The sequence below is a fragment of the Ambystoma mexicanum genome, chromosome 10, assembly GCF_040938575.1.
Source record: "Ambystoma mexicanum isolate Mex_15411 chromosome 10, UKY_AmexF1_1, whole genome shotgun sequence".
NCBI lineage: Eukaryota > Metazoa > Chordata > Amphibia > Caudata > Ambystomatidae > Ambystoma > Ambystoma mexicanum.
In genome coordinates this window covers 845,104,857-845,128,271 of record NC_090932.1, presented here as the reverse complement: position 1 = coordinate 845,128,271, position 23,415 = coordinate 845,104,857, and the positions used below count along the sequence as shown (strand labels likewise).

Sequence of the window (23,415 nt, the reverse complement as noted above, 5' to 3'; positions counted from 1 at the left end):
GACATTTCTGTCTGAGTTACTGCGTTATGTTTCAACATGCCACTCGCGGCCTTGCATTGTCCACCAGTGAAGCAAAATAACATTTCAGCAAAGCAGTTTTACATGAGGCAAAAAGCAAATGTTAGAGAAAAACAAAATGGCGATTTCAGTCGCTTCAAAATGGCTGCACCTTAGTCAAGCTTATGGCTATATATTTCTAATACTTGATGCATGAGACGGTTGGTCTTCGGCCAACATAATACATAGCCTTATGATCGAGGGGTGTCTACTTTTCTAGATCGACAGCAAAAGTCACGATAATTCAGTTACTGCCACTTTTACCATATACCAAAAGACTCATGATGAGCCCCCATGCCAGGGATCAGGTGATCTTTTCTTGTATCGCCATAAGGAAGCTAAGAGATTGCTGCAAAACGTGTGGACATAGTAAAGCTTTTTTGGGGTTCTGTAAATATGGATATCTGCTTTTTTTGTGATGCTCGCTGTGCTCAAATAAACTGTAGGATATTGTGTGATGAACATTTTTTGTGTACAGTTCAAAACCTTTATATTTAAACATGGAGGTTTTAAAAAAAGAATCTACAATTAAGGATACACATTTGACACCAACACATTTGTTGCAGAATGGCACACTTTTAATGCCCCTGGAACCATTTCCTGCTAATTTAATTCCTAATGCTATAGATGTGGCAGGCTTTTTTGGAGTTTTGATGCAACTACCCAAAAGTAGTCCGACCAGTGTGACTGGGAGGTATTGTCCCCTCCCCCCACCATGGCTTCTTTTCTCATCTCTTTGGGCCCCTGTGATCTGCATATTAGACATTGGGCCTCATTACAACCCTGGCGTCGGACCATGGTGCTATTAGCACCATAGTCCATGCCGGATTCCGCCATGGTGGATGGCGGATTTACCGCCCCATTCCAAGGTTGGCGGGGCGGTAAATCCCCATTCACCATGGCCCCTTCCCCATTCCCATTTTTGGTCCACAGGGCTCAATGGGAATGGGGAAGGCGCTAATTACGGCACTGTAAATTACAGTGCCGTAATTAGCACCAAGGTCCCTTAGCGGGTTGGACTTTAACGCCTGCAAAAAGCAGACGTTAAAGTGTGAATCGGGCGTTAAGGGTTTAACGGCGCCGCAGCCTTTTACAGCGCCGTTAACACCTTAACGCCAGGGTTGTAATGAGGCCCATTATATTGACTGATGACCAAGCGAGCGCCCTTCGCCCCTCTGACTTCAAAACCTGCCCCCGCCACTGAGTCCCAGCAAAGACTGCCTCCATTTTAGAGCTGCGCCACTGTAATTTTTGTTGTAATACAATATATTCATGCAAGATTTGAGTATATGGAAATGAGGCTCATTATGAACTGTCGAGGGAGCCTCGCCACGCGATGGTTTTAGTCGATGCCGTTGCCATTATTTCGCCTATAAAAAGAACATATTCTCAGAGAACAAGAACCCGTTCAGCGGCAAGTGCGCAATCAAAGTATTAAATCATTTTTTCTGTCTGTTTCTTGTCTCACGCCAGGATAATTACAGTCTTCCGAATGAACACTCTGACGCAGTTTTTTGTGCAGCCGGCAGAGTGGAAAGGAGGAGTGCAGCACCAGGATGACATCCTCTGTGCAGCATTTTTGCCTCCACAGAGTTTGGTCACAGGTAACCAATAAATCAGTTCCACTCCACATCAAAACCGTATTCGTTGTATAGCATGATCGCTTCAGTGGCGTGTCCAGCCTCCATTGACTGGGGTGGCCCAAGTGGGGCACTGACTTAAGCAGGCGTGGCAGTGGCATGAAGTAAGAGCGCGCACACACATAATGATCATAGTTTAGAACAATGGGATGGAACCTGGGGTGGCCAGTCAGATTCCAGGAGTAGCACGTGCCACCTCAGGCCACTCCCTGGACGCGCCACTGGATCGACTTCAAGAGCAAATTATCAGATTGATTTTGGGAGATGAAACTGGGCATGTGTACTTAGACTTGGCAATACGTTTTGTGTGCACATGAACAACAATGTCCTCCCTCTATGTTCCATCTCGCCATGCACTTCGATAGTAAAGGTATGCAACACGTGTTGATTTTAGCCCATGCAGCATTTTCTTTTTAGTCATTGATATAAATATCCCAGGCGATCATGAACCATAATTAGTTTTTCTGTGTTTTGTTTAAAAATTCGAGCCATTTTAAATTCCATACTTTTTTGTCAGTAGCACTGTGCTCATAAGGTTGTCTTAAAACATTTCTGGGTAACCTTTCATGCCAAAGTGAGGGTGGAGGTCAGAAACAGGAAGGAAAGGGCAAGGAGAACATAGAATAAGAACAAGGTAGATATGGCACTGGGCACCTGGCTACTCTCTGATTTCGGGCCCAGGTCCCTGTCCACCCAGCTGCATACCCGCACTGCCTCCTGGCAACCCTTGCACTTGGGTCTGTATCTGTAACTCTACAGTTCCCTTACATGCACTTATCAAACACCCGTTGTCTGTGCTTAACTCTTGCACTTGCCGGCACACTGTTTGCTTTGATCCCTTGTTCAGCACTTTCCACTCCTCCCCCGCCCCTTGCACTTTCCCCCTGCACTTGCGCGATCTCAATGTCACTGGGCCTAGTAAGATCGCTGTCCTCCCTTGTACCCCTCCCTTGCCTCGTCATGCTTTGAAACACTTGTGTATGGGCCTGCTATAAATAAAATATATCATATCATGAGGCGATATTTGAAAGATTCATCACCAGTTTGAGTAATACCTGCCAGCCCGGAGCATTGGCTGTAATCTCCAAATCTTCATTTGTCTTAACAATGTATGTATGTATGTATGTATGTATGTATTTATTTATTTATTTTGATGCTCATTTAGCGCGCCAAGCCCGAAGGCACCTGTGCGCTTTCTTGCAAAAAGTTACAATTGTTGCAGAGGTTACATATAAACAAGGTATAGTATATACAGTTCAAATGCATTATTATTGATACAGATTTGTACATAGTTACATTACATTTGGCAGGACAAGGAAGGCTGGTAGTGGTTCGATGAGTTTAGCAGACATGAGTGAGGGGCATTAATTATCCAGTCCTTGAGTAAAGAGGTGTGTTTTGAGTTGTCTACAGAAAAGCCAGAAGGATTCTTGTGCTCTAATGAGGACCGGCAGGGTGTTCCACTGGTTGCTGGCAATAGTGGGGAAGCTACTACCGCCTGCTGTTTGGAGCTTGAATCTGGGGGTTGCGAGGAGGTGTAAGTAGGCAGTTCTTGTGAATCTTGTGCGGTGTGGTATTGTGATTTTGTCTGATAAGTAGGCAGGGGCCACCGAGTCAGGGCATTTGTGCGTCAAGGTTAGTGTTTTGAATGTGATTCTATCTTTTATCGGTAGCCAGTGGAGTTTTTGTCTTGTTGAGAAGATATGCGCTAATCTAGGGATGTTGAGCGCAGCTCCGAGGGCGTTATTTTGAGGGACCTGGAGTTTATGGATGTTGTGAATCCTAGTGCCAGCATTTAATGCGTTACAGTAATCAAGTTGGGATAGGACTAGGGCTCTGGCCAGAGTAATGCAGCTGTTGGGAGATAGGAATTGTCTGCATGTGTTTATGAGTTTTCAGGAGTAGGTTGTAGCTGAGGTTGTAGCATTTACTTGTTTAGTAAGGGTCAGTGACAAGTCCAAGTAGAAGCCTAGTGTGAATTGTGAGCTAAATGGCGTTGAGCGTGGCAGAGTCTGAATCGTTGTCCCCTGTGATCGGTATGAGGATCTGGGTGTCATCTGCGTAATTGGTGTAGGTGACACCCAGGTCATCAAGTTTGTCAAAGAGTGGTTTTGTAAGGATGTTGTACAAAGTTAGGGAGACACACGATACTTGGGGTACTCCATACCAGACAAAGGTAGGTGGTTATTCTGCTTTAGGGGAGAAGACTTTCATAGTTCTATCTGTGAGCAAAGATTTGATCCATTGGGTAGCGTTCGGGTAGAAATGTGCTGATGAGGCCAGGCAGGGGTGCTGCTAGGTCTGGAAAAGACCCACGGGTACGATGATGTCAGAACCGTCAGGACTGGGGGCTAGCTAGCCTATTGGTTGTAGCTCCTTAGATTCTATCTGGGGCTATAACCAAAAGACCAGGGGCTATAGCCCCCTTAGCTCCCCCCAGCAACGCCTCTGAGGCCAGGTGTTTGCACAGGATGTTGTGGTCCACAAGAGCAAATGCCGCCAGAGAGATACAGGAGAAGGAGAAGGCCAAGCTTCCCTTTATCTTTCAGGTCATCCATTTGGATTTTTAAATCCAGGAGTGCTGATTCAGTCCCATGTTTTGGGCAGATCCAGACTGGTGTAGCCCAAGGATGTTGTTGGCTTCCAGGTATTTCTGTATTTGGATGTATCCAACTCTGTCCAATATTTTCAGTAGAAATGGTACTGTCGTTAATGGGTGGTAGTTAGTGGGAAGGTTAGTTGAGGGAGTTTTTGAGGTCCGCGGGGATGCAGTTGTTTTTAAAGGAGGCATTGATGAGATTGGTGACGAAGGGTGTGAGTTGGGGTGCGCAGTCTTTAATGACTGTCGGTGGGCATGGGTCACCTTGGCACCTTGACGGTTTTAGACTAGAGATGATTTTAAGGATTTCTGAGTTAGTTACCTCAGTAAATTCAAATTGAGGCACTTCATTGTTGTTAGGGTCCTTCTTAAGATGACTAGGAGGATTGGGAAGTTGAATTAGACCGTTTATTTTTGCTTCAATTTTAGACTTGAGTGGAGTGATTTTTTTCTTGGAGAGCGTTCTGGATGTTCAGACACCAGCTTGCATGCTTGTTGCAATTTTTGACTGGGGGAATCGTGGTTTCTAATTACTTAAGGATTGAAAACAGTTCTTTCGTTTTTGAGTTAGCCTTAGTGATTCTGTTGTTATATAGCGTACTTTTAGTGAGGACCACTTGTTGTTTGAATTTCTGGGCGGCATAATTGAAAGCATTTTTATTCGGTACTGTCAGTGATTTCTTCCAGTGAGGTTTAGCTTGTCTTAGAGCTTTTAAGGTGGGGGTGAACCAACCATTTATGTGGGCATGTTGTTTGGCTTTGTGTAAGGCAAGCGGGGCTAATTTGTGTATGGCTGCCAGCATGGTGTCATTGTATTGTGTTGTCATTTCGGTTGGATCTGAGTTCTCCGTGAGCTGTGTTTCCAGGATGGGTTGCAATAACGGTAGTAAGTTATTGGTGGTGATATTCTGTTTGTTTCTGTATGGAGCAGCAGGGGCCAGTTTTAGGGGATTCGTTTGGTTGACAATGAACTCTCTGTTTTTATTATCTGATAAAACCTTTGGGATGTCTTTTAATTTGATATGCAATATCCCTTGCAGCAAACCCAAATCACTATGCACGTACTTCATTCTTTTGGCTGCATGGTTGTTGGCTGATAGTGCTAATGTGATAGAAAATATAGATAGGATTTTGGAATATGCATGCTGAAAAAAATCTTTCATGAAGATTTCCCTGCAACTTTGACAGACTGCATGAATCATTGTAAAAGAAAAAATAGTTTCTTTTGTAGACATCATTACACAATGCCTAAAGAATGATCTTGCTTAAGTTAACTATATATAAAAACGAAATAGCTTGGAACACTCAAACTGAACTTGATTAAGCAAAAAAGTACTATATGTGTTTAACCCAAATATTGAGCCACCAGAGATGCAAAACTAGTGGCCACAAAAATAAAAGAGGTGATGGCTGGAAGGTTTAGAATCAATCTTAACCTCTGGAATTGCTCCGAGCAACCCTCCAGACCATTGTTCTTCGCCTGCCAAGCTATTACAAAAGGGGAAAGACCAGATGCAAATCAGGCTTGGTCCCACCCCAAAAGAGGCAATCCAGCCCAAACTGTTAGGTCACATCACTTCTGCACGAAACCACAGGCATCCCCAGACATGTTTTGGCCTCATTCGGCCCCATCAGTGAGGAGTAGCTTGTGTCTCTAGGCTCAGCAGACATGGGACCTACGTCTGGGCTTACTCGTCCCACTCGTGGTGACCATAGCAAAAACAAAAGAGGTCATGGCTGGAAAGTTTAGAATAAATCTTAACCAACTTGCCTCCTAGTTCCCTCTCGGGTGATGCAGGTGGCATTTCTTCTCGTTTCAACAGTAAATCAATTCAGGTTTCAGCCACCCTTACAGCCCCGGGAGCCACCCATAATATTCCTTCACCACCTATGCCTCCAAAATCTTGAGGAGGCCCGAAGCAATTCAGGTCTTTCCTCATGTTATGTCCTATTCATTACCTCAATAGACCTTAGCTCTATGGGCCTCATTACACGGAATGCGGTAAGGGATTACCAGTACCGGTAAGGGCACCGGTACCGGTAAACCCTTACCGCCTTACTACGAGGTCTCTTTGCCGGACCCGACCTCAACAGCTGGTTTTAGCAGCCGTTAAGGAACAGGCCCGCAAAGGGACCTTGGTGCTAATTACGGTACTGCAATTTGCGGTACCGTAATTAGCTCCTTCCCCATTCCCATTGAGCCCTATGGGGGCAAAAATGGGAATGGGGACGTGCCTTGGTGAATGGGGAATTACCGCCCCTACTCACCTTGGAGTAGGGCAGTAATTCCGCCATCCAGCAAGGCGGACACAGTAAAATACCGGCTGCAACCATGGCGCTAATAGCGCCATGGTTACCGCATACCGTGTAATGAGGCCCTATGCCTCTGACTAAACTAAGGTTTCCTTTATACTACTTAACCTAGAGAAACCCGCTCTAGTCAGGGCTATACCTTATGTGGACGGAAACCTAGGGGGACCTAGGTAAGATGACCAGGTAATCCTCCCATGCCACCCCATGCCCAAAATCAACTGGCTTGGGGTAGCACCCAGCACTGAGACACTACCCTGATTATTCCTAGAAGAAGGCAGTGGACTTCATCACACCTGTTATAGGGTGCAGGGAGCCAATGAGCGTAGGACTATAATGTGTGTATCGACATCACAGATACATATAGTGGATCTCTTGTATGTTTGGTACAGAGATGTTAAAACTTTCACCTCTGCTGCCTGTTCCTATCCCTTCAACTCCCTCAAGGGCAGCAAGGTAAATAATGTATATATCCTTCTCCTATCACATTGCTAGATGTGTTGATAAGCCACCCTCTGCTAATGTTTCACAATCTTGTTGAAGATATGCATATCAAGGTTGTTCCTCTTATTTTTTAAGTCATGTAGGCTTTAAGGGCAAACAGCCACTATGTGGACATTTGTGGGAAGGGCCTCATACAACCTGGTCCTGATTTACACTGATGTACTTGTCATGAGGACACCTTCAAAATTAAGCCCATAAAGACAGTGCATTCTTGGTCTTTGGGATATTTTTTTAAATGGTCCTTCTGTGTCCTGTTGGAGTGTGGAGTAGAATGGTCAAAGCAAGATGGTCCAGGAGTTATTCAGAGGCCTTCAGCCAGGTATCAGTGAGCTGGTGGTCAGAGTGAGTCCAGGAAGGAGTAGTATCATTTGGCGGGGCAAGTCATGAGTGGTTTGGCAATAGGTCAATCCAATTGAAGGGACCTCCGTCCAGAGCATACAAGCACAGAGTTCTATTTAGAACATTCACTTGTGGAATACTGATGCCGAACATGGCAACACAAAGAGATTTAAAAGAACTACGAACATTTAACCATGAGCAAGAGTCTAACCTACCAAACTGACTATGAAGCAAGATAATATAAAATAAAGAATGCATCCAAATTACCTGCATAGGAACTTATCAGGACAGAATGGACAGATTATGAGTCTTAGATCCTTTGAAATACAACTATCCCATAGCTGTTGAAAGGTATATATTGCAAGAATGATTACTCCAATTCATTGGAAATGAATAGACATTTGGAGTGATATTATATCATAAGAGCATGCACATATAAGTATAATCTATAATCAAATAAACGTATACTGTGGTCTTTGGCATAGCCACACATATTGTGTGGATGCTGCTGCCCCTGCACAAATAACTTAGTTATAAGATAGCGCAGTACTAAGTGTGTGTTTAGACGTCCCAACTTTTATGCACACCTATTTAGTAGGGAGCACTGCAGGCAGACAAAGAGGAACCCCAGCAACAGTAGCAGGAGGGTTCATGGGACAACACAATAGTGGCTCTGTAGCATATGTTTCTCCCTTCTGGATTAACTACAGGGAAGGTTGGGTGTGTTTTCTCCGATCTTCCTCATGCACTCATTTGTACACCTGCACAGATTCTCCACGGTCAATACACAGGATTGTGCTTTTCTCAGCAACAGGAGGGTTTCCTTGTTAATTTCCTAGAAGCACCCAGACCTACTGGGTGTAATGTTGGACATGCACTTTCCTACACAGTTTCCTTGTAGACCAGTACGAACCTATAGGTCTCTTGTCTTAAGCAAAGATCTATCGAATAGAAGAAGCACAGGCTGCAGCTAAACAGTGTTGCATGGCCTTAGATCTGACCGGTGGGTGCTTGTGGCGAGGATCTCATGTAGTCATGAAGAACCATCAGGCTGAAGCGAGCATTCTCAGTGTAAAATGGATGCACTCTCCTCAGCTGGCCAAATCAGTCTCTGCTGGTCAGTGGGTGAAGTGAAGAATGGATTGTCAAAATGGTTGCTCGAGAAGAAGGGTATCTAGTGGATGTGGAGGATCTCCCAGAGCATAGTTTCACCATGGTGGTATTGGTGAATACATTCCTCTGAGTAAGGGCAGAAGTTTCCTGGAAGCTAAGGTAAGATGTATGGTTCTAGGTCAGGATCTATCTGGACACGTTTTTGGTTCTTCCGGAAATCTCCTCAGATGTTGCTGGTGCAGAAGCACTCTGACAAAGTCCAAGAGATGCTCCCATTCAGTGTCCAAAAGAAAATCAATTTTGTGACTTATTGTTACTAAATGGGAAAAAACTAGCACAGTACTTTTATAATGTAGTTGCTGCCAACCTGATACTCCAGGCCAGTTCAGTCAGTGTTGTAAGAGGATTCAATTCAACACTACAGCTAAGTCAACGCCTAGTCTGTAATACTGAATGAAAACCCTTATTGATATATCTTTATGTCCAGTTCATGCGTTCTGGATGACTACCCCTATATAACACCCCTCTCTTGGAATCCCCCTGACCCCACTGAGCCAAGAAGTAGTTCTGTTTTGCAAGTTTAAAAGGTTTATTTGATAATTTAAAATATATATATATCACACTTTATAATAAATTAATAATTGAATAGCACACTTAATCTGATATGATAAAGATCAACAACAGAGAATCTGGCACTAGCACACTTCTTATAATCACTAATGAGTTGACATGAAATGGATAAGGTAGCACACTGGTAAATAGGAACAAAAGTATAATGTGGTAGAGGATGCTTTATGTAAGCTCAGGTGGATGCAATATTCAATGAATGCAGTACAGAAAATACTCAATATGATTTCAACCAAACAATGTAATCACTTTTCTCTGGCAATCCCCTCCCCCCCTTGATGCAAGGCAAGGAAATGGAAGGAAAACACACAGTTCTCAAAAATGCAATCAATGTAAATCAGTTCACCCCAGCAAGCTTACACTACAGAAAACAGATAGGAGTTTTGAAAACACAGGCAAAATGCTTTGATATGTGCTAGCAATGGATGAGAACTATGCTGGAAATGCTTTTAATTCCCTTTCAGAGGTTCAGGGTGAGTGGTATCTAGTTAATATTAGTCCAGGCTCACACTAGCAATGATGCAGGGATAGTTAGCAGGTTAAACGAATTTCTGGCAAATGGAAGGCAAACAGCAGCAGTTTTACACGTGAAGAAATTTGCAAATCGCGGTAAAATTCGCGGATGCGTGTTCCGCGATTGCGGTAAAACTATAAGGGGTAGGAATGTGGTTCTAGGTCCGTAGGAAAGCCACGATTCTAACCTTTCAGATGAAAGTTATTGCAAGTCTCTAGCACAAACGGTTGCGGAGATATGAGCGATTAAATAAAGGTCGTTTTTCAGATTTGAAATTTTAAAGTTCAAAAAGACACGTGCAGCTTGCAACTAGAAAATGACAAGTGACAGCTTTGCAAATGACAGGTGACAGTTAGGAGACAGTTCTACTTAGATTAAATAGATTGAATTATATGATTTTAACTAAGAGATTGGTTCTGCACAGTTTTCTAGGTACTCACACTATATTCTTGAGTGAAATGGGCCTCGGCATGGATCTGGTCAGGTTTTAAACTCGCCTCTGGTCTCTGCACTTCACAGTGATCTGGGTCAGCTCTCTCTGGTTCTCTGGTCTGGATCTCTAGTTCTGGATAGATTGAAGTCTCTAGTTTGGCTCTCTGGAGGTTTGATGGAGGTAAGTATGGATTTTTCCGGCAGAGCTTCCAGCGGCAGATGGAATTGAAGAAGTCCCTATCTGTCCTGTCTGTCTGCTTTTATGTGTTTAGAATGTGGGTGTGTTCTAGCATCACTGACCCTACCTCTCTCTCAGCTTCTAATTGGTCAAACTTCCATTTATCATTTGATTGGGGAATGAACTGTGAGTCAGAGGGATGTCATTTTATGGCTTGCAGATAGGACACTCCTCTGTCAGATTGCACACATTCTATATTTGATAATAAAAGACATATTTCACAGTTACACAGTTGCTTGAAATTACATATACATGGTGTGGCTGAATTTAGCCATGTCTCTGTCCAAATCTGCTGTTTCTAAGAGCTTGCATTCAGAAATGGCACATAATTGACTTTTTAACTGATTTTTCAATTTCTGACATTGACCCAACTTTACATACATGTGTGCAGGGAGTATGGACATTAACTGATGAAGTTTCAGATTTTTAACATGCATACATTTAGAGTAATATCCACTTTTCCGCTAAAACCCCCCTGAACACGCCACCGGGTCGAAAAACCTCTTAAAATGTGGGCAGAAAAATCACAAGAATTATGGTATCATTTATAAAATTTTCACATGTCCGCTCTATGAATGATCCATCTTTTTAAAGTTATGTTCTGGCTCCAAAGGGGTGTGGTTTCCTCTCAGCACAAGGTAGAAATACTGGTTTATCCAGTTCTGCCAAGCCAGCTTGCTCTCACAGGCAGTGCCCCTCCCCTGTCCTCAGGAGGAAGCCACTTTTTACGACCATTTACGACTCCTGCCAATAAAACCTTTGCCTGAGCCAGGACAGGGCTTTGTTCACTTTCCTGCAGAGCACAGGTAATTCAATTATCAGATAGATGGCATATCCTTAGTGTGAGCAGCAAAAGGGCAGCTAGGCCTGGGAACACAGCTGTGACTCAAGTTTCACTCCTGATGGGGGTAGTTGCCAGGCAGAATTCAGTTCCTTAAGCCAGGTTTCAGATAAAATGTCACTTTTTGTTCCCCAGTTCCTGCATTCAAATAAAACTAAACATTTTTACATATGCAGCTAGAAGGCTGATTCTAAGTTTAAAACTATGACATTTAAACAGTTACAAAGGCATGTGACACCAAACATAGGTCACTCATTTAATCTAAACATTTTCGATTTTAGTGTCTTTAAATCCAGTGCAACTTAAACTGCTGACTCCATAGCTCAGCCAGTTTTGTTATAAGCATTGTTCTGGGCTCTTCATTTCCCAGATTTTGTAGGCACACAAAACTCCATTCTACCAAATGTCTGCTGGTGTTCAGTGAATATTTTGCACATATTGCAATGTTTGAAATAGGCACTTTGGCTTGCCTTCAGAGAAACACAGGGTGGTTTTAAACTGCCGGCTTTTGGATAGTGGTGAGTACTGGTACTGCACCCATTTTTGGGATTTAAGAAAATGAATTCCCAACAGTTATGGGTTTGCTTTTGGCAATCAGCATTGCCACTCCCAATGGTTTCAGACTACTGTGTGGGTAGTCCAATGGTGGTTTTAGGCAGTGTCCTTCTGTGCCCATAACATCGGCAAAAATGAGTGGCAGCCTATTCTTCATGCATTTCCCTGTGCATTTTCTGGGAAGCTCTGGCCATCATGAGGTTTTCCATGTCAGTACTGCACAGTTTTGAGGTAGGGCTCGGATGCATGGGTAAATACATCCCACAAGCCCCCCTCTTGCGATGGCCATTCTATTTCACGAATGGGACTCGCAAGACCTGGGATGTTTCCTCATCTTCTTCCAATAGATGGCACAGTTCAGCATCTTTTCCTCCATCCGGTCGGATCGATCGGTTCTCCTCGCCGGTCCTGATGGGAATATTGGGCGGTACCCCGAGCCCGTTGCGTCTCAGCTCCCGGTCTCCGGATCGTCCTCCTTGGCCCGTCTCAAGGTTTTCTTTCTCCTAGGACGACAAAGGAAGAGCGGCAATACCTACTCATAGACTTTTTCCACCACTGTTGAGATAGTGGGGCAGCATATGCATTTCATCATCACGAAACATTACATTCTTATTTTGAAAAAATAAAAACAGTATAACTAAGAGACAGTTTCATGCAAATCACAATATTTTAGAGACTAGATGTGGTATGTTTTATGGTTGGAACTGAATTAGTCTGAGACAGTACCCGCTAGGATTCCAGAGGATTCCTCCAGTTGTTGCAGAGTGTGCCTGGGATGGCAACATTTCAACTGGTTTATGTGGACCCACTTGTCTTCCCCCGCTGCCAAAGGACCTTTGGGGATGTGGATTTTGTAGGCCACAGGTGAGATCTTGTCGATGATCTCAAAGGGTCCTTTCCATGTAGGCAAAAATTTGCGCTGCTTGGCCTGGTTCCTTTGGAAGTTGTATAGATAGACCCGGTCCCCCACCTGATATTCCTTCCTGGAAGTTTTCAGGTCATAGTGGGTCTTCATGCTATCAGCTGATCTTTCTAGATTCCGCTGAGCGTAAGCAAAAGCATGTTGGAGGTGTTTCCTTAAATTCTCCACATACTCATGAGTAGTGGAGGCATTTATCAGTGTCTGCTCTTGGGTCCTATAGAGCAAATGCTGAGGAAGCACCATCTTGCGCCCAGTCATCAACTCAAATGGTGACATTTTGGTTGCAGATGAAGGGGTAGATCTGATAGCCATTAGGACCAGAGGTAATCGGATATCCCAACTTGGCCCAGAATCTGCCACAAACTTCTTTAATATGCTCACAATTGTCCGGTTATATCTCTCTACTGCCCCAGAAGAAGCTGGTCTATAAGCAATATGCAGCTTTCTCTTGACCCCCAGTATCTCCCACATCTTTGTCATTACTTCACTGGTGAAGTGGCTACCTCTGTCTGACTCAATCCTTTGAGGTAGACCAAAACGAGAAAAGATGTGGTTAATCATCAAGGCAGCTGCCGTTTCTGCCTTGCAATTTGGGGCTGGGAGACATTCCACCCACTTGGTAAACAAGCATGTCACGGTCAACATGTACTTATTCCCCCTAGCCGAGCGAATCACAGGGCCTACAAAGTCGATTTGTAAATCTGACCATGGCAGTGTCATTCCCCTCTTTTGTAGAGGCGCACGGTGCGTGAGGGATGATGGCTGAAATTGTGCACACACAAGACACCCCTTCAAGTATTGGTCGAGGTCCTGCCCCATGTGTGGCCAGTATGCAACCTCTCTTAAGATTTCCAATGTTATGTGAAACCCCCTATGACCGGCGGTGGCCGCATCATGGGCGTGACTTAACATCAGGCTTCGGAATGAGGTAGGAACCACCCACTGATCGTGGCCAGCTTTGGATTTCCTTACCAGCAAACCGTCTTGGATTCGGAACATTTTTGGACATTTCATCAACACTCTTAGGTCCTCTTTCCCAATGTAATCGGTATCCGTCAGGGGAAAGTTCTCAGGGTCCTCAAGGTGCTGGTAAAATTGACCAATTATTGGATCCCCCTGCTGAGCGGTAATCAAATCAGCATCAGGGGTCTCCTTGCTCCATTGTGCAATTGAAAGGTCGTTGTGAGCATTTGTCTGGGACCTAGTGATGGCAGTGACCTGGATTTCCCCCAACAGGGACTCAATCTCAATTAGATCCCCTTGGATGGCCCCGGTTTTGGCCAGCTGATCAGCTAAGTCATTTCCAGTTTTGTCTGGTCCCTCTACTTTGGAATGACCCTTGATCTTTTTCCAATAGATGGTCATCTCATTCGAGGTGACCAGATCATCAATGTTTTGGATCAACTTCCCATGTTTCAAGGGTTTGTTGTTAGCACATAACATGCCTCTGGTTTTCCAATTAACCAGGTGCTCCACGAACCCGTTCCGTACATAATCCGAATCTGTGATTATGACCAGTTCGTGGAGTTGATGCTGGACAGCAGCGAGGATGGCCTGATGCACAGCCATCAATTCTGCCACCTGACTACTTCGGGGACCAATTTTGTATCCAGCGGAGGGTTCTGGGGACTCATTCACCCATGCATTCCCTACGCCGGCCACCAGTTCTTTCTCCCCGTCGTTGTCAACATGGTAAGAGCATCCATCCACATAGACAGTGGGCATTCCCTCACACTTGTCCTCTTCAAAGACTTTGTGGGGGGAATTAAGGTATGCCTCCATGTTGTCCTTTATTTTTAGACTTTCGTCCTCGAGACAGTTTTCTCTGGCACAATCATGCAAGTCAGCCAGACCTTGCGCGAGGGGACTCTTCTTGTTTTGGCCATATCGGACCTCCACAGGAAAGCCTTGCATTGACAGAATCCAGGAAGTAATTCGGGAATTACTCACATTTCCGGCCCGGATTCTGTCACTTTGGAGATATTGCAGAGGCTGGTGTGGAGTCTCCACTATGATGTGTTCCCCCTGGATAAACGGGCGGTAATTCTTCAATGCCCACACCGTTGCCAGGAGTGCCTTCTCACAATCGTTGAATTTTTCCTCCACAGAGGATAAAGTTTTGCTCGCATAGGAGATTACTTTATTGACCTTGTCATGCTTTTGGTATAATACTGCCGTCAAGCACGTATTAGAGAACCCCGTCTCCAGGAAGAACTCCTTGTTTCTGACAGGGTAAGCTAGGCAAGGCGCTTGTGAGAGGCTTCTTTTGAGTTGTTTTACTGCCTCGGCTTGTTCTGGACCCCATTCCCACTTGACCCCCCCCTTCAGGAGATGAATCAGGGGTCTGGTGATCTCTGCGTAGCCCTCAATGAACTTTCTGCTGTAATTAGTCAGTCCAAGGAGGCTCCTTAGTTCCCGCAGAGTTGTGGGGTCTTTCAGTTTCTGAAGTGCTTCCACTTTCTTTTCCTGGGGACAGAGACCCTGAGGAGTAATCTCATGCCCCAAGAAATTAACACGGGTTCTACACCACTGTGCTTTCTGAAAGGAAAGTTTTGCTCCGGCGGCCCTCAACTGTGTTAGAACATAACGGATCTCCGCTATGTGTTCCTCAACAGTTGAGCTTTTGATGAGGACATCATCTACATAAGCCAGGTTACCCCTTGCACCCAGGTCGGGCATGGCCTTATGTAGGAAAATGTTGAATTCATTGCCGGAGTTGAGGTATCCGAAGGGAGTCCGGGTCCATGTGTACTGCTGGCCCCCAAAGGTAAAAGCCAGTTTGTATTGGTCCTCCCTACTGACAGGCACGGTCCAGTACCCATTGGTCAGGTCTATTGCAGTGAATACCTGTGACCCCTGGATCTGGGCCAGCCCTTGGTCAATGTAGGGCAGAGGCCATCGGGAAGTATGGACCCGTTTGTTGAGCTCCCTAAGGTCGGCGCAGAGTCTCCACTGGCCGTTCGGCTTCAATATTCCCAGCACCGGATTATTGAAGGTGCTGTGGACTGGACGGATTATTCCCCTGGACTCAAGGTTCTTAATTATTTCAGTAAGGGACTCCATTGATGCGAGAGGCAAGCGATATTGCTTCACAAACACAGGAGTCATGCCAGGGTCCGTGGGGATTGTGGTTGTGTGGATGTCGGTGCGACCACAGTCATATGAGTCTACCGCAAAGAGATCTTGGAAATCCAAGAAAACTTGTTTCAACTTTTGCTTTTGTTCCAGAGTCACACAGGCATCAGCTAGATTGACTCTCTCTTCCACCATCTGCCTGAAGCCTGGAAAGACTTCTGGTTTGGCTATCTCCGCGGCCTCCTCCAGCTGGGTGGAGAAGTCCCTGGTCAGAGTGCTGATTTGGACCGGAGGCTTCAGGTGGGCAAGGCAGCCCTCATGGACCTGGAAAATCACCTCATCCCTCCTGAATTCACAAGTCACATCTTCCTTACCATAAGGGCAGGAAGTGTACACCAGGAAGTTCCCCCCATGCCGGGTAAAAATCCTGTCTGGTGTTGTATTGTCCTCACTGTCACTGTCAAAACAGTCCTTGGGGATTGGTCCTAACAGTTCATTTCTAAGATCAATGGAGAAATGTCGGTCATCAACCGCCATTCCAATAATGGTGCCTGCGGCTAGAGTAATACTCTTTAAGTCGCTGTTATCCACCTCTATTGGAATGGTGTCATGTTCTATGTTGACTAATGGTGTTGGGTTTACCCCCAACCCTTGCTGTTGGAGAGAAGCATTTAGATGTATGTAAGCATCAGGGTTTTTCAACTCTTGTCCCCTTTTAACTTTCACTTCCAGGGAGAATTGTCGGGTCCTTTCTGGGATGGTGACTTCCTCTTTAACCTGAATTTCAACTGCATAAGGTAGCAATTGAGCTGACCTAAATGCTTTTTCTGGATCATCAAAGCCCATGGGATTATCCGCTAATCGGGACCAAGCTTTGAAGTTTATTAGGTCCAAACTAATGGCAAAGCGATTGAGAATGTCACTGCCTAAGTAAAAGGCGGCAGTGACGTCTCGCTCGACCCAACAATTATGGACTATGCTCTTGTTGCCAATGGAGATTTTGAGCATACACCTGCTTGGCAGGAGATGTTTTGAATTGGGTGCTTCCAGGTCCATTTCCCATTTGTCTATCAGTTTGAAGGTGGGAATGGCTGGATCTTTTGGAAGTTGGCGAAACATGGCTTCGCTGATGAAGCTCTTACCGTTGTTCACACACACTCGAGCGAGAACAGAGTCCTTCCCATCATTTAACTGAACAGGGATGAACAACTGCTCTCCAATTTGCTGAATATCAGCCAGGCTTTGAGCTGATTTCACATCTTTCTGGACTATAGGAGTGGGAGTTTCAGATTGCGGATTGGTATAGAATTTCAAAGTGTTTCCTTCCAGCGTGGAATACCACTTTAGACTGGAAGGAAGGTTGATTTTCAGAAATAGAGAGGACCCCCCATCACCAGTCTGTTGTCCTACTGCTATGACTGTCACGTCTGGAATTTGGTTGTTCTGGAAGTGAAATTCTACTTGGTCAGATTTTTGTTCAACCATGTGGCATGTGCCGTTTAAACTAACATGGTTGACACTCTGTTTTAATTTTATTGGTCGGCTAGTCTGGGTCCAGAGGACCTTGTTTACACAATCTATTAGGGGTGACAACCTTCTCAGGAGGTCATTCCCTAGTAAACAAGGGGTGCCCTCTGGGGTCACAACTATGACCGGGTGTTTCAACTTATGTCGCCCAATTTTAATGTCCAAATCTGCCGTCCCCTCGACGGGAATTTCCTTCCCGTCAAAGTTCTGTAGTTGTCCAGGAAGAGAGGTGAGAGGAATTTGGTAATTCTCTCCCCTTCCTGCATTCAGTTCGTCAAAGGCCCTTCTGGACAGAAGGGTAGCTTGAGATCCCGTGTCCACCAGTGCCGAGATTGTACCCTGCCCCTGTACTTGTACCGGGGCATAATATCTTCCCTCCTTCTCCTCAAGGGGGCACAGATAATGTACATTTTTGGACAACTGGTGGGCTAACTTTCTGGTTTTGGACATCGATAGCGAAGAGATTTGGGCAGAATTCTGTGGAGAGTCTTGGGAATCTGAAAGAAAAAGTTGGCAACTGGAGATCAGAGCCATTGTGGGTTCCCCTGGTTCCGGTTCTGGGCTGCCCCCCCCTTTTTGGAGGCAGTCCCCAGGATGGGTTTGAACCAGGGGATTTTCTTGCTGTTGGTTCTGGGATGAGATGGTGGGCGGCGGTAGCTCAGTCTCCACATCTCCCCAGTCTGGATTTGCATCCCTAAGGACCCATTTTTCTTTGGGAGGAGTCCCCCCCTCTCTGAAGGAGAAGATCCTTTTCCCAGGATCCTCTGAGGATCCCTCTCCCTCAAATTGGAAGATCTGTACCTCCTCCTCAAACTGAGTCTGTTTGGGTCTTTTGTTTCTCCTACCCCCCCTCTGCTCCTTAGGAGGCAGACTTTCAGGGGCAAGAGATTTTGTTTCCGGTTCCTGGGTTTCCAGGGGCTGTTTACAAGTGAGGAAGGAAGCTTCCTCCAAGGCTTTACACCCCCCTTCCCTTTGTGCCTCCTCCCTGGGAACCGGTGAGTTATCGGGGTGCTGCCCCCGTCATTGTTCTGGGGCACCAGGTCCAGGGTTGGGTGCGTTCTGCGCCGGCACGCCCATCTGAGGGTTCTGCTGAGCCCTCAGTATGTGACCCAGATCCCGCGCCATGTTTTGAACCTGGCGCTCTAACTGGGAAACCCGCTCAGGCTGATACGGGGCCCTGTTTTCTCCCCTGGGCTGATCCCGGGAAGGGTAGCTGTCCCTCCTCTGGTAGTACCCCTGGTTGGGAAGATTTGGGTACCCCTCCACCCTTGGCCTCCCCTCTCCCAGATTCAGTGGTCTGGGCTCAGGGAATTGGGGAAAGAAGGATGGATGGTTTTGGGGCTGAAAGTCGGGTGGATATCTGGGGAAAAAGTTCTGCCCAGGGTTTAGAGAATTTCTGCCCTCCTGTGGGAAGTTTGGAGGGAAGTTCCCTGGGTTAGGTGCTTGGCTGGACCCCCCCCCCTTGGGCTGGAGGAGTCCACACATAACCCAGGATGGGTCGATTTCCCTTGTAACGGGGACTCACATAATCAGGAGAGCGAGGGACCCCATTTGTGGGGCTGCCTCCTTGGCTCCCTGTCTGTGACTGACCCGAGGACCTCCTGGGCCTAGCATTATTAGGTGCAGGTAGGTTTTTAGGCCCCCCCATCTCCAAATCCAAAACGGGGGTGACCTTTACCTCTGCCACCTTGGCAGCAGCAGGGGTGCTGTTGGCTTTGGGGTTTTTCTGGGCATTACTTTTGCTATCTACCGGTTTCTGCACCTCATAGATCTGGGTAGCCTGTTCAATGACCCAGTCTAAAGATCTTTTCTCGTGAAAATCCCTCACGAGCTGGGTCATGATATATTTGGGCAAGGCATGGAAAAACGTATTAATAAATTCCCTGCTATCCGTGCGCACCCTTCTGGTGGTCTGCGCAAAAGCACGCTTTAACTCCTGCACAAATTCTTGTGGGGCCTGATCCTCCCCACATTGCAAATTGTAGGCTGCCTTGCGAGCCTCTTGAGGATTTCTGTGAACAGAAAAATGTTTCAAGATGGCCGCCTTATAGGTGGACCATCTTAAATGATTTTGGTCCTCCAGCCCTGCAAAGAAACTGGAGTATTCCGGGGAGAAGGTCCACTTTACATACTGAATACAGCTTTGGCTGTCCTTCAAATGGAAAGTCTCCATCATTTGTTCAAACAACTCTAAGTGCTCCCAAACAGAATACTTAGCGTTCTTATGGTAAGGCGTGATGACGCTCCTGATCGCCTTAATCTGCTTTAAGGGGTCCTTAAGCAAGGCCCTTTTTGCCTTATTGGCCTTTTTGGTTCGGGTAACCCTTGTCCATTCATCCTCGGACTCGGAGGCACTGCTCCCAGAGGTTCCCGTCTGTTCTTCCAGGTTTTCCCGAATTCTGCGAGCCTGGGAATGGCTGGCAGAATGTGGGGACCTGGTCTCCTGTGTCCTGCGCAGTTCAGAGGAGTCTTCAGATTCCTCCTTGCTGCCAGGATTTGATGGGCACCCCCTCCACTGACCTAACTGGGCAGAGGTTTTCAGGATGCCCTTAATGGGCCTACTCTCCTGGGGTTCCCCATTGAACTGTACTGTACTTGGGTGCCCATACCCGGATGCCCACCCCTCCATTCCTGGGTGGTACTGGCCTATGAGCCCCATGCTTCTGGCTGGATAGTAATCTGCCATCCCTGTGGTCCTGTGCTCACGTGCGCCAGGGGACATGGGGGTGGCAGAGTCCAGGGACTGAGAGGTATGAGGGCCTCTGGTACTAGGGCTCCTGAGGTTATGCTCCGGAGTTTCCATTTCCCAGTGAACCTCATCTCTATCCGCCCCTGCTCCCTGTTGCAATGCAAGAGCCTGCATTTGTGCCTTCAGTTCCTCAGTTAAGGCCTTACTGGACTCTATCAGTCTCTCCTGCATCGCTACCTGTTGTTGGAGCCTATCATTGTGTTGACAGAGGGCCTCATTTTCCCTCTGTGCTTCCTGATTGGTCCTGGAGTACTGGGCCAGTCTTTGCTGCAGGAGGGTTACCTCCTGGGCAATGTCCCTATTGGCCTGCTCCTTTCTTGCCAGAGCCTCTTCCACCCTCCTGGTGTGCTCTAACAAGTTCTGGTTTTCTTTTTGGAGGTCACCAAGCCCCTGGAGGGACAGGTGATTTTCTTCCATTTTCCTTTTTAAATGGCAGACTTCCTGGCCTATGGCGTCTCTTTCCTGACTAAGAGCCTGCATTTGTGCCGCCAGGTCGTCCCTCTGCCTTTGGAAGGCACCAGCTTTCTGGCGCTCCTGGTCAAACTCTGCCTGGGTATCCAGGTCTTTCAGAATCAGTTTATTGCTCTCTGCCTTCTCTCTATCTAGGTGGCTTTGCAGGGTGACTACCTGCTCAGCACATGCCCTATTGAAGTCTAGCTGTTGCTCCAGCTTTTTCTGGCTTTGCAGTAGGGAGTCCAAACCTTCTTGGTGTTCCTTCTGCAAGGCCAGAAATCTGGTATCCTGTTCTGACTTTTCCTTTTGCAGCACATCCATATCCTCCTTCATTTTAGTGATGTACAGTCTGCTGTCATTTTCTGACTCCTGGCTCCTCTGCAGCCTCTGCTCAGAAGAGACCAGGTCAGATTGGACCTTCTCTAACACCATCTGTTGCCTATTTGCCAGATTTTGGCTTTCAGCACATCTATCCTGCATGTCTCCCATATATAGGTACAGGTATGCTGCTATCCTGGCAATCTTATTGTGTTCCTCTTTGGCTTTAGGAGCCATATATAGTTCACTCAGGGCCACATGTAAGGGACCCTGATCTCTATATATATCTGACCCTGTTTCAGTGACCTGTCGCGTGATGGCCTGCAACCAGGCATCCTGGCCCTGTTCGGTCCATTCACCTCTCACAAATAGCTTATGCAAGAGGTGCTCTCTGGCTATTTTCATATCTACCAAGGTCGTCATTCTAGAGATTGGTCTCTGTCCTGACTTACAGAAGTTAGTATTTTATTTTTGCAGAACAGAACTTTTCTTGGAGTGTCCCTTTTGAGGAATGCTTCACAGCGTAATGCAGCGTGGTGATCCGACCGGATGTATGTATCCCGTCAGTTAGCACACTGTATTAAGCTGCACAAGTGGTATTCTAACCCAAACATCCCGGACGAGCCCCCAATTTGTAAGAGGATTCAATTCAACACTACAGCTAAGTCAACGCCTAGTCTGTAATACTGAATGAAAACCCTTATTGATATATCTTTATGTCCAGTTCATGCGTTCTGGATGACTACCCCTATATAACACCCCTCTCTTGGAATCCCCCTGACCCCACTGAGCCAAGAAGTAGTTCTGTTTTGCAAGTTTAAAAGGTTTATTTGATAATTTAAAATATATATATATCACACTTTATAATAAATTAATAATTGAATAGCACACTTAATCTGATATGATAAAGATCAACAACGGAGAATCTGGCACTAGCACACTTCTTATAATCACTAATGAGTTGACATGAAATGGATAAGGTAGCACACTGGTAAATAGGAACAAAAGTATAATGTGGTAGAGGATGCTTTATGTAAGCTCAGGTGGATGCAATATTCAATGAATGCAGTACAGAAAATACTCAATATGATTTCAACCAAACAATGTAATCACTTTTCTCTGGCAATCCCCTCCCCCCCTTGATGCAAGGCAAGGAAATGGAAGGAAAACACACAGTTCTCAGAAATGCAATCAATGTAAATCAGTTCACCCCAGCAAGCTTACACTACAGAAAACAGATAGGAGTTTTGAAAACACAGGCAAAATGCTTTGATATGTGCTAGCAATGGATGAGAAATATGCTGGAAATGCTTTTAATTCCCTTTCAGAGGTTCAGGGTGAGTGGTATCTAGTTAATATTAGTCCAGGCTCACACTAGCAATGATGCAGGGATAGTTAGCAGGTTAAACGAATTTCTGGCAAATGGAAGGCAAACAGCAGCAGTTTTACACGTGAAGAAATTTGCAAATCGCGGTAAAATTCGCGGATGCGTGTTCCACGATTGCGGTAAAACTATAAGGGGTAGGAATGCGGTTCTAGGTTCATAGGAAAGCCACGATTCTAACCTTTCAGATGAAAGTTATTGCAAGTCTCTAGCACAAACGGTTGCGGAGATATGAGCGATTAAATAAAGGTCGTTTTTCAGATTTGAAATTTTAAAGTTCAAAAAGACACGTGCAGCTTGCAACTAGAAAATGACAAGTGACAGCTTTGCAAATGACAGGTGACAGTTAGGAGACAGTTCTACTTAGATTAAATAGATTGAATTATATGATTTTAACTAAGAGATTGGTTCTGCACAGTTTTCTAGGTACTCACACTATATTCTTGAGTGAAATGGGCCTCGCCATGGATCTGGTCAGGTTTTAAACTCGCCTCTGGTCTCTGCACTTCACAGTGATCTGGGTCAGCTCTCTCTGGTTCTCTGGTCTGGGTCTCTAGTTCTGGATAGATTGAAGTCTCTAGTTTGGCTCTCTGGAGGTTTGATGGAGGTAAGTATGGATTTTTCCGGCAGAGCTTCCAGCGGCAGATGGAATTGAAGAAGTCCCTATCTGTCCTGTCTGTCTGCTTTTATGTGTTTAGAATGTGGGTGTGTTCTAGCATCACTGACCCTACCTCTCTCTCAGCTTCTAATTGGTCAAACTTCCATTTATCATTTGATTGGGGAATGAACTGTGAGTCAGAGGGATGTCATTTTATGGCTTGCAGATAGGACACTCCTCTGTCAGATTGCACACATTCTATATTTGATAATAAAAGACATATTTCACAGTTACACAGTTGCTTGAAATTACATATACATGGTGTGGCTGAATTTAGCCATGTCTCTGTCCAAATCTGCTGTTTCTAAGAGCTTGCATTCAGAAATGGCACATAATTGACTTTTTAACTGATTTTTCAATTTCTGACATTGACCCAACTTTACATACATGTGTGCAGGGAGTATGGACATTAACTGATGAAGTTTCAGATTTTTAACATGCATACATTTAGAGTAATATCCACTTTTCCGCTAAAACCCCCCTGAACACGCCACCGGGTCGAAAAACCTCTTAAAATGTGGGCAGAAAAATCACAAGAATTATGGTATCATTTATAAAAT

At 45.6% G+C, this 23,415-nt stretch overlaps 1 protein-coding gene across 1 annotated transcript in view; it reads left to right on the top strand.

The window, feature by feature from the left end:
• Window positions 1-23,415, top strand: part of WDR49 (WD repeat domain 49) — a 723,235-nt gene that overhangs the window by 351,843 nt on the left and 347,977 nt on the right. Inside the window, exon 11 of the mRNA XM_069618491.1 lies at window positions 1,531-1,661. Coding sequence (XP_069474592.1) covers window positions 1,531-1,661 — 131 coding nt within the window. The remainder of the gene's footprint in view (window positions 1-1,530; window positions 1,662-23,415) is intronic.